This window comes from Mastigoproctus giganteus, chromosome 9 (genome assembly GCF_048544385.1).
Source record: "Mastigoproctus giganteus isolate SK-2022 chromosome 9, ASM4854438v1, whole genome shotgun sequence".
In the NCBI taxonomy this organism is placed as follows: Eukaryota; Metazoa; Arthropoda; class Arachnida; order Uropygi; family Thelyphonidae; genus Mastigoproctus; species Mastigoproctus giganteus.
Genome location: NC_143583.1, coordinates 145,979,987 through 145,997,076, shown reverse-complemented (window position 1 = coordinate 145,997,076; position 17,090 = coordinate 145,979,987). Strand labels below are relative to the sequence as shown.

General features: G+C 38.9%; 1 protein-coding gene across 1 annotated transcript in view; it reads right to left on the bottom strand.

Annotated features, from left to right (window-relative positions):
- Positions 1-893: 893 nt before the first annotated feature.
- LOC150080800 (QRFP-like peptide receptor) overlaps positions 894-17,090 on the bottom strand; it is a 106,689-nt gene continuing 90,492 nt past the window's right edge. The window contains exons 6-7 of the mRNA XM_090380607.1: positions 9,750-9,870; positions 894-1,596 (exon numbers count right to left, since the gene is read on the bottom strand). Of these exons, the coding sequence (XP_090236733.1) occupies positions 1,264-1,596; positions 9,750-9,870 (454 nt within the window). The 3' untranslated portion in view covers positions 894-1,263. The remainder of the gene's footprint in view (positions 1,597-9,749; positions 9,871-17,090) is intronic.

Genomic DNA, 17,090 nt, shown 5'->3' with positions numbered 1-17,090 from the left:
ATAAAAGGCACAAATATGACAATCTCTTTTATATTTTGAGGCTATTACAAATTGATTCTGTGCTATACAACAAATAAGTATTAGTTCTACGAAGAATATAAAGACAGCCCTTGTTTGTAGTATGGTAGTATGAGAGACCAGGCACTAGAGGTGGGTTGGGACAACGGAAAGTTTTCTAGCGATCCCCCTGGTAAACATCAAAATCTATTGAATATATTATCTCGAAAACTTTAAACTTCGTATGTTTCTTTTAAATTTATGAAGAAATGCTGATGAAAAAAAGATTTATTACCGTTGTTTATGTTATAGGGTTTTTGGAGCGTTTACTGTTTTGGTCATAGCGTGATAATTCACATGATTTATGTGTCCTTAAACACCTGTGTGTGTGAGTAATGAAGTTGGAGGTTGAAATATGCTAGTATGAAGACTTGTCTTAATCAGCTTTCACTTGTTCTTGTCAATCCTTATGAGAAGCGCATGAAAGTATAGTTTTATTTATGTATATACTCCTCAGAGATAGAAATGAGGCTTAATATCCTCAGTCATCAATGCTGGGTATGTGATATGCACGCACAAACGGCAATAACTATCCTCTTCTCTCTCTCTCTCTCTCGCGTGCATGGAGGTTGAAAAATGATTTCCTATTAATGAATTCCGTTGAATTCGCATGAACGCAAAAAATATTTGAAACGTCTGAGTCAGTGTTGCATTCTTAATAGGGTTGCTTTGTATGCGCATGCCTGGTTAAGCAGCCGGGTTTGCGAGTTTCGCTCCAAGAGAGCGAGAAACTTTCACTAGTGTATGGCATGGAAATGGAAGAAAAACAACAGTGCAGCCTGTAAGTTATATTAAAGCATTCACAGAAACAAAGGATATATTTTACAGAAGTCCACCAATACTGATTACATTCGCGACCACCTTTTCTGTAGACATGTGCAGGTGTGGCACAACATAAGAAAACAGGGTGGTAGTGGTCCCGAATGCCACGTCATTTGTCGATTAAAAAACGACTCATTTCCCAAGGAGACTTCCTAGTTGTTGAAAGTCTCAATGGGATGTCTTGGGCTCTTAGAGATATGTGGGTAGACGATGTCCTCTGGAGCTACCACCCTACATCTTACGACACAAATACGCTTCAATACGATGCCATTAGTCATAGCCATGATACGTATTTTGACACATTATTTTTTGGCCAATTAACCCTCGTTCTTCAGTTCAGTGTTAGTGCGTGGCGAACGTATCAACTCCTGCTCCTTCGAAACATCAGGTTACAAATGTCGACCGGGCGTAGCTAATCGAAGTGGTTCGAGTGCGGCTTAGGGAAGTTTGTCCCTGGATTCGCTGCCTTCCCACGCACAGACAGGTTCTGAGTGCCGTGCGAAAGCTACTGCGGAAGTTTTGGGACATGAAGCCGTAGAGACAGGGGTTGATACAACTGTTGAAATACGACATCAAGTGGAAGGCCGTTCTCATGGGTTTCAAGTAGCCATAGTTGAGCTCGTGAAGATAGCCGAAGGCCGTGAGCACGTTCGTTATCAGGATCGGGGCCCAACAGCAGATGAACAGCAACACGACTGCCACCAGCATCTTGATCACCTGAAGAAAAAAAAAAAAAAAAAAAAGAAGAGATTAGTTCCACGAAACACACGCACGAAAACTGCAGCTTATTTCCTCAATGAAATTAATATTTATGGACTTTACTGAGCTCGTACCAGCGAATTCTATAAACTTATCGTCAATATATTCTTCGGAACACGAGGATTTCTCAATGTCTCGTGAGGGTTGCATGGTATTATTCCACGTGCCGTTGTCGTTTCTACAGTTTCATCTGAAGATCTAAAGGTTGTTAAATGTATTTTTATGGGTAATAGCTACGTGTAAAAACAGTTATAACAGCTAAATTACAGGATCCTACTAAATATAGGACATCTCTCCTTGTTAAAGAAAACTGTGCGCCTAAGAAATATGCAAATATTTTGGACCAAAAAGGTAATTGGTGGATAGTGCGTAATTCAGTTCAAGTGTGCGCGGAACAATTGTGCTGAGGGAAAGAGGTAATAGAGTTTCAGAAGGGAATTATTGGTGGATGCCATGAAGGGAAAACGGTGCTTTTACTGGGAATTAAACGTCATCAAAATTCTGAAGAAATGGAAGTTCAAAAGTGACAAAGAACCCAAAGAAACGACCAGATGGGCGTAAAATACTTGACTGGGGCTCGTAGCACCAATCGGAGTTTGGTGCTACGAGTGGCCATGGCTGACCTGCAAGTGTTTATACGGCACATATAGAGCTGCTGCAGGCCATGAATTTTCATGGAAGAGCTGCAGCCTTTGATGACACTGAACAACAAATTTTGCGCAATATCTTGTTACGGGTAAGTTTACTTTATAGATTTTGGGGTGCTAAACATGAAAATAGCGCTGAAAATGGCAGATTGGCTCTTGTTTTCGGAAAAAGTATTTTTTTTATATTTATATTTTTTATTTATATGACAGTAAGGTCAACGAACATACCTGTTCAAAACACGGGATCTTTTCGCCTTTCGCTTGTATTCAGCTTCGGGAGCATCCCTTTTCACCATCCAAAAATAATCGGCTAACATGGCGGCACTCCATTTGCTTTTGTGTCTTTGTACCATCGTGAGTGCAAGAAATGCATCTTCAATGACATGCTGTACCCCAGTTTTTCGTAAGAATTAAAGAGATCTTCCACAAGCTCCCTGTAGTTGTCAGCTTTAACATCTCCTAGAAAACCAGTCGGAATATTTCGAAAGATTTTCCACGATGATTTCTTGCTATCACTAAGAGCACATTCGAACTGTATGTCTTTGAAAAGTTGCCTTATTTGTGGACCAATGAAAACGCCTGTCTTAATCTTCTGTGTACTAAGCCTTGGGGATTTCTCTTGCAAGTATGTGAACGCAAGACCGTTCACTTCCAAAGCCTTCACGAAATTTTTCATGACCCCCACTTTGATGTGGAGTGGTGGAAGCAAAACTTTTTATTTGGAGCTACCAGAGGTTCAGATGCTACGTTCTGCATTCCAGGTGTTAATGATTTTTTATGAGGCCAACTCCTCTTCTCGTAGTGCATATCCTTGGCACGACCATCCCACTCGCAAAGAAAGCAACAATACTTTAGTGTAACCCTTTTGTAGTCCTAATAAAATGGGGATTACCTTTAAATCACAACATATCTGCCACTCATACTTCTGATAACGTACATCTAAGAGGGTGTTCTCCATGTTTGCGTATATTTCTTTTTTTGTAGATGGCATACGCAAGAGGTCCTGAAAGGCAGCACATTTCCATTGTGGAATAACACAGCCTTAAGGCTAATCTTATAAATAGTCGCCTTTCTTTGGGAACATGCCTCATGTTCATTGCTGTCATTAGGCCATCAGCATCCTTACGAACAGTAAGTGAGTTCACCTTCTGTTTGATAGAATTTATCATAGTCTTTATTTCGAGTACGAAATATTGTCACTTTAACAAAATGAAACTCTGCCTTATTCTTCGGCAGTTTGAGATCCCTAATGAGGTCATTAAGTTCACTATCTGTGATCTTATGTGGTTCAGAAGGATAAAGGCTTGGACAAAATGGTGGATCCCTGGACGTAGACGGGTTCTGTACTTCTTCGTGTATATCAAGTTGATATTCATCAGGTTCTTCATCAAAGTATACAGAAAAACGGTCGGGTAGTTCAAAAATATGTAGTACTTCACTGCGAGTCAGAGGACGAATTGTAGATGGTGTGTATATATATATATATATGTGTGTATACAGTATATATATATGTATGTATATATATATATATTTATTTATTATTATTATTTTTTTTTAATGAAAACCCCAAACACGAGAGGTATTAGAACCTATAGTACTTAGTACCGTGCTTGAGTTGGAGGTTGAGAAGATATTTATTGACATTAGACTTGAACTTCTGTAGAGTGTAATTTTCAGGAAATACGTATGAAGGAAGGTTGTTCCAGAAAACGGCGGTTGAATGAATAAACGAAGAAATGATGAAAAGTTGGTTCTGTGAGTTTGAAGTTGGACAGTAAATGGATGTTGGCTGGTGGCTGCACGTGTTCGGACTGTTTTGAAAAAGAGAGGAGGAATTATAGAAGCCAATTCAGAAGAACAGTGCCCATGGAAGTATCTGTAGAAAAGGCATGCAGCAGAAACAGTATGTTTATGAGACAGCGTGTGGAGAGACTTTGTTAGAAATGAATCATTAATTAACCTAACTGCCCTCTTCTGAATGGAATCAAGAAACCTGAGAGAGGTTTTGGGGCACCGTCCCAGATGTGGGAACAATATTCCATGGCAGGGCGGATTTGCGATTTATACAGAGTGAGCAGCTGTTTAGATGAAAAGTAACGCGAAGAGTGAAAGAGAAAACCAAGTTTTTTAGATGCAGAGGAAGCAATATTTGTAATGTGCTTGTGCCAAGAGAGATTAGAAGCCAGGATAATCCCCAAAAGAGATATTTCATCTTGCCTAGAAATCTGAGTTTCACCAAAGATAAGCATAGGAGCAGAAGAATCCTTTTTGTGAGATATAAAACAAGACTGAGTTTTAAAAGGATTGAAATCAACTAAGTTGTCTTTGCACACTGGAGAATTACCTGAAGATCGGCATTTAAAGAATTGGTAGGGGATATTCGAGAAGTTGAAGCTGATTGAGCAGGGCAAGGTTTTTCAAAATGGAAAGTGGAATGCAATGTGCTATCATCGGCAAAACTATGGATAGGATTTCCAGTCAATGGAAGAAAGGTCATTAATATACAAGAGGAAAAGAGTGGGGGAAAGAACTGAACCTTGGGGGCACCAACATTAGTGGAAAATTAGAAGACAGAGAGCCATCTACCATCACCCTCAGTGAGCGATCAGACAGAAAACTGGATAACCAATTACAAAAAACAGTTGGCAAACCATAAGATCGAAGCTTGTTTAGAAGACCTTTATGCCAAACACGATCGAAAGCCTTTGAAATGTCAAAAGCAATTACTTGTGTTTCCCCGAACCTTTCCATTGAATTAGTCCATAAATGGGTAACATAAGCCAGAATATTACCAGTGGATCGACACTGACGGAATAATTACTGGCGATCGTTGATCAGACGGAAGGTTTCTGGGTAGTTTAAGAGTAGGCGATTAATTGATTTCTCCATTACTTTAGAAAGAGTAGAAGTAATTGCAAAGGGAGGAATTTGTCACCCTTTTTAGGAACTGGCTGGATATGAGCAAATTTCCAAGCAGAAGGAAAAATACCTTTGGAATAAGTAAGTAAAAAATGTGGCAAAGAACAGGAATATGTTCAAGATTGGTCAAAATCCTTTTGACACCCTTTTGACGGAAGACCACAGGAGGCATCGAATGGAGCGTGTTGAGAATGGTAAGAGTTGTTTTATCAAGATCATTAATACATGAGTTAGAAAAAAATGGAATTCTAGCAGGTCAGCTTTTTCCTTAGCTGAAGTGACTACAGAACCATTTGGTTTTGACAGAAGTGGGAGCAGAGATGGGCAAAAGTATGGCCAATGGCTTTGGCAAGAGACCAGAATGCTCGGCTACCATTAGGGCAAGAAGCACGTTTTCTACTCTTAGCCTGTTCAAAATCTAGTTTGGATTGATTAATAACTGCTTTACAATTGTTGCCAGCTTTGGTGTAGGCAGAAAATGAAACTGAAGAATTGGAAACAAGCCAATTACGATATGCAACATTCTTCCCTTGAACAGCCTTAGCACATTTATTGGAAAACCAAGGTGGAATTAAGATTTTCATTCCTACAAGAATAATTTCAATGACACGATGTGAGCAAACATTGACATGAGAAGTTTTGAAACAATAATCCGACCAAGGAAAAGAAGAAAAGAAATCTCGCAGGTCATCCCATTTTGCATTCTTGTAATGCCAAACAATACGAGGTTGGGCCGACCGGGCTAGCCGTGTGGATAAAGTGCCTGCCTAGCAATCCAAAGGTTGCGGGTTCGAATCCCGCCTCGGGTTTAGATCAAAGTACTGCAAAAACCTTGGGAAGTGCATTATGGCCACAGAAGCCGATGCGCCAACAACTACAAAAAAAAAAAAAAAAAAAAAAAAAACAAGGTTGGGAACAGTCATGAGATAAAGGCTCCATTGGAGAAGAGACAATTACCAAGTTGTGATCTGAGGTGCCTAAAGGACCACTCGCTTCGACAGTGTACTTAGAAGGGTTGTTTGTGAGAAAAAGATCAAGCGTGTTGGCTGTCTGTTTAGGATTGTCAGTTATTCTTGTAGGTAAACGAACAATCTGTGCAAGGTCAATTGGTAATTGGAAAAGCCTTGGCATCTCGACCAGATGGGTTGGTGTGACTAGAAAACGGAAGCCAGCTGGAATTGTGAACATTAAAATCACCAAGGAAAATTACCTCACTGTTAGGAATGTTGGACTGGAGAAAGTCAAGTTGTAAAGAGAGGAAGTCAAAGAGCTCCAAGTGATTAATGGAGTTGGGAGAACGGTAGAGACAACCAATGAATTTGATACAATGATATAGAGAGATTTTAAGCCAGTGAAGATCGAAAAGAGGAGATTCCAAATTACCAAAGGTCTGATAAGGAATATCGGGAAGGAGATATGCACAAGTACCACCTTTGAGGCGAAAGGAATCATACAGCGAATAATTTGGGCATCTAAGATGAGCAGTAGTTGAATCAACCGATCACTGAGATTCTGTCAGAAAAAGTACATGGGGTTTGGCAGACTGCAAGTGTAGTCTGCGCAGTAGCACAGTGGTATCGTCACCGTCCTCCCCACACCGGGTGGAAAAGGCCTGGGTTCGAATCCCGTCGATGACGCGAGGAACTTTAATGGGCTTTTTTTACTCCGTGGCTGAGTTAATTGGTCTCAGGCGTAGATAGCAAGGTTTTTCTCCCCAGTAACTGGGGTTTTTTCGTCCAGCAAAACAGGCAAATCAGCCATAGAACATATGCAATTTACAGACATAAATACGAGTTAATGTATTTAATTACGGGCAACCCTAAAAATAATAATAATAATAGACTGCAAGTGGAAATGGACATCGTTAGGATTAGAATTGATATATTTGTGAAATTTAATTAGGAAGTTCTTGGGAGGTTTAGATCTGTTCGAAGATAAGCTTACTCTATTAGTTTTACAATTCATGGTGTATTCAACGGTAAGAAAAAGTGAGTGGGACATGCTGTATGAAGTAATGAAATTTTTGGATATGGCGTACACATGGTAAGAATATACCCAGATCCTTGGCATAACGTGGCCTCGAAAATTCCCCCCGCATATACACTACTCGGATTATACACTAGCTGATCCGGAAGCCTCCTAGAGATTTACCAATAGGTTCGGTCTGGTGTACTAACTAGCGGCCGGTCTGCGAACACCGTTTTAGAGCTGCACCCTCGAAATGTAAGGAAGATTGGATCTTGCCATGATGTTCATCATTTCCTCAAAAGCCATCAGTCATACTGCATGGTGGAAAAAATGGGGAAGGGTTGACCGGAACTTAGCTCTTGAAGTGGTGGAACATGGTATAAGCAAAGTAGTAGTATTGCACTCGTTGATGAGAGTCATCTACCACCTACTATTGCCTGGTAACAGAGGGGCGGCATCCTCCATGTGGTTTAGGCGCCACACCTCGACCCCTGCTTACGTTGGTTGACACCTGGGTGGTAACCCACAGTGTGCTTGTGTATTGAGGTTATACCCAGGATTACTAACATTCCCACCATCGTGAAGGTGCAAGCAGAGGATGTCCGGACAGATCGTCCGGACATCGCCGAAATTGGGTCCACTTGACTTGAATATCACCCCAATATCAATTCCATCAGCGTTTTAGACTCCCAGGTAGCAAGTACACATTGTCTGGCATATCTGAGAGAATGTCTATGACAACCTCAAGGACCAATTGGGGTAAGTCACTTTCCACTTTTTTCTTCATTTTCATCCCTTTTCTAATTGGAGGCACCATACAGAAGTAACAGCCTGCGACGTGATTTGGTGGCTCCCTTCATAACGTGGGCAATGTTATGAAGGGACATAACATGGCTTACAACGTCCCTTTCGATTCACCTACGCGTTCAGTTTTGATGAACAGGTAGTGCAGCATATGTTGTGTGGAGCTCAGTTCTTATCCTGGTCACCTACTTTAAACCCAAAGTACAAGAAGTAGGACTTTTTCATGGCTAGAGTTCAGGGATGCTTTCTTGAAGCTAACGTGACTTTTCCGCATATGTAACAGAAGTCATCCAGACTATTCACGCAGTTACGGGTATATTAATGTGACACGGCAGAAATACTGTGTGAAAAATAGGAATCTCACAGAGAACAACTGTTAATTGAGAACAAGTCACCCAGTACCATATTTGAGGATTACTGCAACAGAGTTGAAGACGCATTTGAGACGCCAACAACTTATCTTGAGATGCAGAGCGAGGCGAAAGTTGCCGATCACGTGATAAGAGCGCGTTAGTACTGAAACTGCGGCGTTGCATGCGTTTTGCCCAGACCCGTAGTTGATAATGCAGAGTAACTCGCCAATATGAGATCCCAACTGTAATTCAAAAACTAGAGCCAATAGACAAATTTTAATGTGATTTTCGTGTTCAGCGGTATTTTCGTTTTCACAACATTTTACGTGTTGACTAAAATAAAAATATATGCACAGCGCCGATTTTCATGATCGGTCCGATGTCGCGATGGTCACGCTACACGTTCACTCTGATAGGCATGTTTGGAGAATGTCTGTAGAATGCTTACTTCTTGAATGTGTTCCATGTCGTGCATCGTGGTAATATTATGGAAGGGGGAGCGCCCCTTATGCCTTCCAACACAACGTTGTATAAGACAAAGTAAAGATGATCTGAAGAGAATGGCATCAAATGGCTGGAAAGCGACCAATCGATCAACAGACTCGATCTTGTAACACAGAAAAGAGTGCGCATCTAACTATTATTTGTCACGATTTCCTTACTGGCTGAGCATTTCTATGCATTTATAGCAGAGTGATTCAAATGAAAACTGCAAAAGTTATGCAAAAACTTTTTAAGTTTCACAGTAAATGAGATAAATTTCAGTCCATCGTAGTCCTCATTACTTTTTATGCCCATCGTGAAGGACAAAACGAAGGAAGGTATTCCTAAAGAGAAGAATATATTTGGTTTGTCATCTATACACCGCTGTACCATCTATAAATCATCTATACGTTCTCTTCATTCCAGGAGGTGGCCTTTTTCGGTAGCCTCAAAAGGTGGCAATCCCTTGATGCGAAATCTAGCGAGTATGGACGATACCATAATGCTTCAAATTGATTAATTATCATGCACTCCGTAAAATGAGAGGCATGAGATTGGCTTTTGATGTTGGTTGAAATTTATTCACCGTCAGAACTCGCCTTTGACTTATACGAGTATATGTTTTGCTTTAGAACGTCAGTCTACGATAAACATATAAAAAAAAAACCTCAGCCTGCATCTTGGCCTACATGCATGTGACTGCAATGAATCCATCGTCTTTGACAGTATCTGTTTACGGATGAAGCCAGTGGATGGAGCTGAGCATTGGCAGTAAATTGGCAGAAGGAAACAGTGCACCACAAGGGTTTCATTAATTTCTGCATGTGCTTTAAATTATAGCGACTTCGCATTTTCATTTGAATCATCTAATTGAATCCACTCGTGTTATTCGTGAACAAGTTCGCATTAAACTTATTCGCTTCTGGCACAAACTGACCTGTTTCACAGTGGCATTGTCACTCTCCACTTTCTGAGCACAAATCTTGGACTTTGGAATGTTGTGAGTTGAGTGCTGGTTCTTGGGATGGGATTCCTTCAAGGCAATCTCTGTTCCAGGCCTGAAAAAATAGTTAATTTTGTTTAGCAAAAAATAATTTCTGAACAGGAACATACTTCATTCTTAAATTTTCAGACTTTGGGGCACATAATCGACTCGCATATATCGAATGATCTTATTGGGAGTTTTCACTTTTGTGATATAAGGACAAGATCAGAAACAGAGTTAAATAGCGAGGAAAAAATGAGTTAATCATTTCAGATAGGTTTGGAGTTAACTGAATAATTTGAATACGACTGACACAGGGAGAAGGTAATTGATATTACAATCCAAATACATTGAACAGTTTGTTACCATTGTATACAGCACGTGTGAAAATTATGTAACTTACGGTTTAAATTTATATTATAAGTAACTTTTCTGCGGTACATTATTAATTAAAATGTCATCTGAATTGATAAATATTACGTACTTTGTTATAATATTAAAGTATTTTTCTCTGAAGCAAACACTTTGATAATTTCTCTCTCCCTCCCACATTCCCCTACACCTTTTCACTATTTTATTTTACATACGCTTTATTTTAAAATGAGCCAAATAATTTACGTAGAGATTGAACAACAAGGCGTCCATAAAAGATACAGAGGAACGTCCATTTCAATGCAAACAAATGTAGATGGTGCTTCCCGTTCTAACAGAGGATCTCTTACTTCCCAAGCGTATAATTTAAGTGCTAAATCGTGATTAGCAGAGTTGAATATTTATCACATTTATCTATAAAACAGCAGTCGTTTCGAGAATGACCCTATTGCATCCATCGTTGTGCATTCTTCACGAAACGTTTGTGGATGGCTACTCATCCCTAGAAGGGACTGGTGGAAGCAACGCTATGCGTACAGTGATAATTGGACAAACGATTGTATTTATGTTTATTGGCAAAGGGCTACTAAGGCCTTATGTGCCTATTCGTGCATTGCCTGCGGAAGCAAGCCTTACAAACCAGTGTGTGTGTGCATGTCTAAAGCGTCAAGGCAACTACAGCTATGAGATACCAGTATATTCTGTATTTTCCATTTGTCTGTTTACTGGACGAAAAACACGAGTTCCAGGATAGTAAAACCATGTGACCGACTAACCTTGACAATTTGTAGAAAAAAAAGCCCATAAAAATTCCTCTCGTCATTGACCTGATTCAAATCCTGGCATTTTCCACCCAGTGGGGTGGAGGACAGTGATTATATCTACTGTGCTATTCGCGAGGGCGATAATTGTAAGTTACCAAACTTGTTGGTTGAATTTTGACAACTCTTGGGACAGTTTTCCCAATACAGTATGATCACCTATTTGAAGATCTTTATCAAATACGTGGTCTTCCTGGCTTTTTCATAAGACTCAATGATTTGAGGAATTTTTACGGACCTTTTTCACAACGTGGCTGAGTCGGTCGATCTCAGGATAACTAAGATTTCTCTCAAGCAAACTAAGATTTATCGACCACAGAACACACGCAATTAAGAGATATTATATGTATATATATATTATGTAATATGGCCTTAGTTGCTGATGCTCCTAAAGCTCTACTACAATAGCACAAAATGTTCCAGACAGAGATCTCTGGAAAGCTGAAGCTGCGAAATTTGCCTTATCTTCTATGACGTCTTCAAATTGACCGAACTCGTTTCATGGGTGAACCTCGAGTTCACCCAAGAAACGAGTTAGATAAGAAATCGAGAGGAACCTGTTTTCTTATCTAACATTAACGTGTGTCCAGCGAAATTTTTTTTAAGTTCCTTTGCCTTAAAATGAAGTAAATTTATGACATATTTGAAAAGTGGTGTAGTTCTTTCGGATTAAGATCATTGGAGAGCAGAAAGAAAATGGCGACAGACCAGCTTTGGGCCAATTAGATAATTACTGATTTTTTTTTTTTTTTTTTTTTTTTGAGAGCGTTTAATCGATCTTTGCGATGCTTGCAGATTTTTATCTTCCGGTCTGCTAAAGAAATGACGTAAATTAGTCTTCAGTTTTTTTGACAGTTTAAGAAAAAATCAATCGATTTTAACTTTGATCCCGTGAAATTATTTAAGAATTATTTAACAGCAGTCTCGGGTGGTGTTTCTGTTTCTTACGACATTCACACGATCGCTATATTACTGTTTTCAAATTGTATATTTGCCTCATTTGATGAAATTAAAGATTCTCATTCGCTCTCGGAGACAGCCGCGCATGATAAAGAGGAACAACCAACCACAGGATGCTCGCACATTTAGCAACAGACCGTTTTTTTTTTATTGTAGGTATGTGGATTCTAATGCTCAATTTGTTTTGGAACGAGCACGCAGCTCAGCATATCCCATTTGGAAAGGTCACGGTTGGAATCTCGTTGATGGTGTGGGGAACTTTCCAGGCCTATTTAGGCTGAGGCGGTTAGCCAGTCTCAGACTGTGGTGTATAGCTCGTAATCATCGTGTCATTTTATTTCCACAAACAAAAAGACCGATCTCAGAACACACATAATCTGTAAGGTGATGAGTGAAATCCTTATCAAGAGAAATATTTCGGTTTGCAGAAATGGCAGGCTATGAGATTATCAGGTTTAATATAACTAAAGCCAGAAATGTTGGCAAGTTAATGACTCCATTGCTTGAATTAATACATTATTATTAACTTCATAGATATATGTAAACGTATCACAGAAAGATACGAGAGGAGATTTAATTAAAAAAAGAGGAAACAAATCCAAAGAATGTGTCTATCCTATCCCCCACGAACACTTTACTACCGACTAAATCCCATTAGTGCGAATTATGCGATTCTCCAACTTATGCAGAGTCAAAGTTTATATACTCTTCCGTTGACTCTATGACAATTCTGCCCTCGTGAGTAGCACAGTTAATAGAACACCTTCTTCCCCCAACGGGTGGAAAAGACCCGAGTTAGAACTCCGTGCATGATTCGAGGAATTTATGTGCCATTTTTCACAACGTAGTTGAGTTAATCGGTCTCAGGCGAGAGTAGCACGGTTTTTTTCTCCAGGAAATCTGGTTTTTCGTCCAACAAATAAAAAATCGACCACAGAACACACAATTTACAGACATATCGACCATATATATATAGGGCGCAATATGGACTAGGTTCTAATACGTCTAATAAAGACCCCTAGCTATACCATTTCAGTTTGATGCTGCAGATTCTAACCAATGCTGAATCTCAAATCCCGTGCATAATCAATTTGTGCATAACTAGGCAGAAAGTTATTTTCCTCCATACAATCACTAATTATAAAAAATCGCCTTTCTCAAGGGACTTAGTGGTCCTTCCCGACAGAGGATAACAAATGTTGCTCATGTGACAGTCCTGCCACGGTATGGAATGGATGTCTTTAAAAGAGAGATGTATTGTTTGTATGCTACGATTGTTATGAATTTGTAATATCCCCCCTATTCTCTGTGACACCCGAAGACAAAAAAGGAACACGGTACAGTACAGATCTCGAGACAAAAAAAAAAAAAAGAAGATACATATCATAATTACCAGGCCATCTGGAGCAAAAGCAAATCCCAATGATCTGAAACTTGGTTTGGGAAGCGGAATCTCTATTTTGCCATGCCCATAAAAGCACATACAATGCTCTGTCGATGCGACAGGTGTACAACACGAATTATAATTATTAATTTATCTGGTTACATAGATTAGGGGTAAAAAGAAATTGTTAGCGAAAGCCAACTCTTTTCACTTTCTAGAGTCAACTTTAAAAAAAAAAAAAAAAATTGTGTGTGCCGAACAAGCATAGCGGAAGTTAAGTGAAACTTCTTTTGAAACTTTTACTATTTCAATGTTACAGTGATTTTATATTTTATAACTGTTTTACAAGTTTATTACAAAGTTTTTACAGATCTCTCCTTTGATCTGTAAAAACTTTGTTCTCCTTCAGATCTCTATTATTGCTAAATTACAGTTTGTATATTGTGCCTTTGAAATTGGAAATGTAGACATAATTTCTTATATTTAAAATCTAGAAGAATTTACAACATAAACATTTTGGTTAAGTATCAGCGCAACAAACATAATATCCAGCGCTTCAACTACGCTTAATTTTGTATACTCTTTCCACTGCATGAAAAACTTAGCAGCAACATTACATTTAAATCTGACCACAAAAGTATAGAACTGTAAACACCAATTTGCTGCGGGAATCCTCGCCCACCTTTGAAAAACACTAAAAAAATATCATCAATTAAATTCCTTCAGAAAGAAAAGTTTTTACAGCTCTTAAAATACTACCCATGGGATTCCCTTAAAAATATTTCTATACAGGACGCCACCTTTCTTCTTATAAAATGGCTGAATCAACTGAAAACAGAGTCGGCATCCAAACTTGTTAGAATATCTTCTCACTCCAAACCTTGGTTCAAATCCCACCTTAAACCATACTTTAAAAGTAAGCAAAAATACCACAAAAAGTGGAAGAAATACTGCACTTCATCAGCACACATGAAATATAAAAAGAGCAGAGCTTTATTTCAACTAAAAAAAAATTCAGTCATACAAAAATTGTTATGTCAACGCTAAAGCACAATAAAAGAGCACTTTCTACAAAAACAACAGCTACCTTACAGCATGAACTAGTTTTTGAATGGATAAGCTGCAATATGGAAACAAGCAATTCTGACATTTGCATTGAAGGTATACAAAACAGATTTAGAGAATTTAATTCCTATGAACAAGAAGACAGCGTGCAACGTTATATGTCTCCCGGTCAAGCCCTGCTAATTAACCAACTTGTGAACAAGAATACAGTTCAGCGTGCAGTTAACTAATTACGCCCTGATAGTAGTGCAGGCCCTGACTGCATCCTGGTTTTATTATTAGATTGTCCAGCGCAATACATCATTGATTCGTTAGTGCATATCATTTCCAGGTGCCTTTCCCAGCCATTCCTTCCAAGAGAATGGAAAACCTTCGGGATTAAGTTGATTCCTAAAAAAAGCTTGCAGAAATAACCATCCCGGCCATCAACCAATTGCTATTTCGTCAATACTAAACTTATTGAAAAAAATCATGCTCCCATATCTTCAACATGCAATCTTTGCTAATGTACCTCTCAATATGCATTTTGGTCCTAGAGGGCGCTCCACAACAACTAGCCTAGCTGACACCATTGTACGCATCCAAACTGCGTTTCAAGATAAGGCACAATGCGATGTATTTTACTTAGATATCCAAGGTGCTTTTGAAAACATAGATCTCAAAAAAGCTTTTGAAACACTAAAAAATCATTTTCTCGTTGACACAATGATTATTTCCTATCTTTAATACAGCCTAAATCGCAGACTTCTCCTCTTCCCCACTAGTACTGACAATATTCTCGTCACAACCTCAACAGGCATTCCTCAAGGAGCCGTTCTCTCCAGTACTATATTTTCAGCATCTCTTCAACCACTTCTACAAGAAAATCCAAATCTACTGGCATATGCCGATGATTTAAAGTTATTTATAATCTCCAAAGCCAGTGAGGATATTCGCAAAGTTATCAATGATGCGAATTCACAGATTTGTGAAATCATCAAGTACCTGAAAGATCTCAATCTGAATATAAATGCGAGCAAATCTGCTCAAATTACTTATTCCCTTCAGAAACAACCCAACCACAGAAATAAAACTTGCAGTTGTCTCAATCCCAAATGTTTACGCTCACAAAGACCTTGGAGTTGTTTTTGATAAAAATCTCTCCTTAAATGCCTCAAATGTTAATCAAGCCATTAATCATTCAAGACAGAAAAACAGTCATTAAGAAAGTTCAAAGATGCATCTTCCCCATTCTGTCCTATGCTTCCGAAATCTGGTATGGTGCTCCTCAAGTAACCGTCAAGAAATTCCTTGCCCTAGAATATTGGGTTCTTAGATGGCTCAATAGTAAGCTTCGTTTTCCCCATGCAATATCCAGGCAACAGCTTTATGAAAACTTAAAAACAAAACCTCTGCGACAGATGATCAACGAGTCTGGAGTGATGCTTCTTGCAAAGCTAATTACTTCTGCATGCAATTCACCAAACTTAGCCAATATAATAGCTGCCCCCAACAGGGAAAATTCAAGAACCCAACGATTCAAATCCAACCTCTCCAGGCTCAAAAAAAATGGACAGAATGTTCCCCAATGCATCCCTTCACCTTATAAATCATCACAACATTGATTGCAACAGGTTACCCAACTCTCCAGCCTACAGGAGTCAGATCTCAGATAAAATGAAGAGAAATAAAAACAGCAGCCTGCACCCAACCCAGTAACTGCAAATGAAAGCCAAATGTCCTGTTCTGCGAATTCTTTTTAAATTCATATTCCTAATCATTGTCAATGTTTATCTGCCCCTAACCATGCGCTGTGATGGGCTTGCTATACTTGCAATAAATGAATATTTATTTATTTATTTAATGTACGGTGTTTGGGTACCCTACATGATATATATGAAAAAAAGGTAATAATTTCCAAATTTCTATTGGTCCGATTTTAATGAAATTGGGGTGGGTCGACAAATCATTCTGAAAGGCCTAAATATAAAATTTCGTGAAAATTCGTTTTAGATGCAGACAGGGACGTACTTACTGAAAGCAATAACCATATTACGCTTACTGCTAACACGCCAACGAGAGAAATGTTCTATACACAGGTTAGGAATAACAATATTAAAATTTATGAAGGAAATTCACAAATCTAAACTAAATTCACGGAAACGTTGGTGGGGAGTTTACTAACAAGACAGTCCTCTGCTTGAGAACTCGTTGCAACCATTTCGGATATTTTTGTAAGTGAAAGGCCTCAATAACACTTTTAAGCAGGTCCAGATTTACACGTAGGCAATCGGCCTACAGCACCAGTTTTTGAAGGTATTAAAAAACTCACGCCTTTTTTACATTTGACTGTGCGGATTAGCCTGCTGTTTAATGATCTTAAAACATATATAATTTAAATCTGTGGTGTTAAACTGTGGTCGCGTCTTAGTTTAGTGCAAAACATACTTTGCATGAAAGGTACGAAACATTCTTGTAAATAAATAATACTACAAAAGTTGCTCGAAGCGCGAGATATATTTCATCTTGACGAAAATTCTTCTTGGGGGGGGAGGAGGCTTCAATACTTATAAATTCTCTCTGATGCACGTGTTTCTCACGTGCATCCCAAGGGACTTGTAACAAAAAAGAACGGATTTCTTGCGTTGTTACACCAACACATTTCTCTTACTCTCTGTCACTTGTACATTCTGATAATACACCGCTCGACAA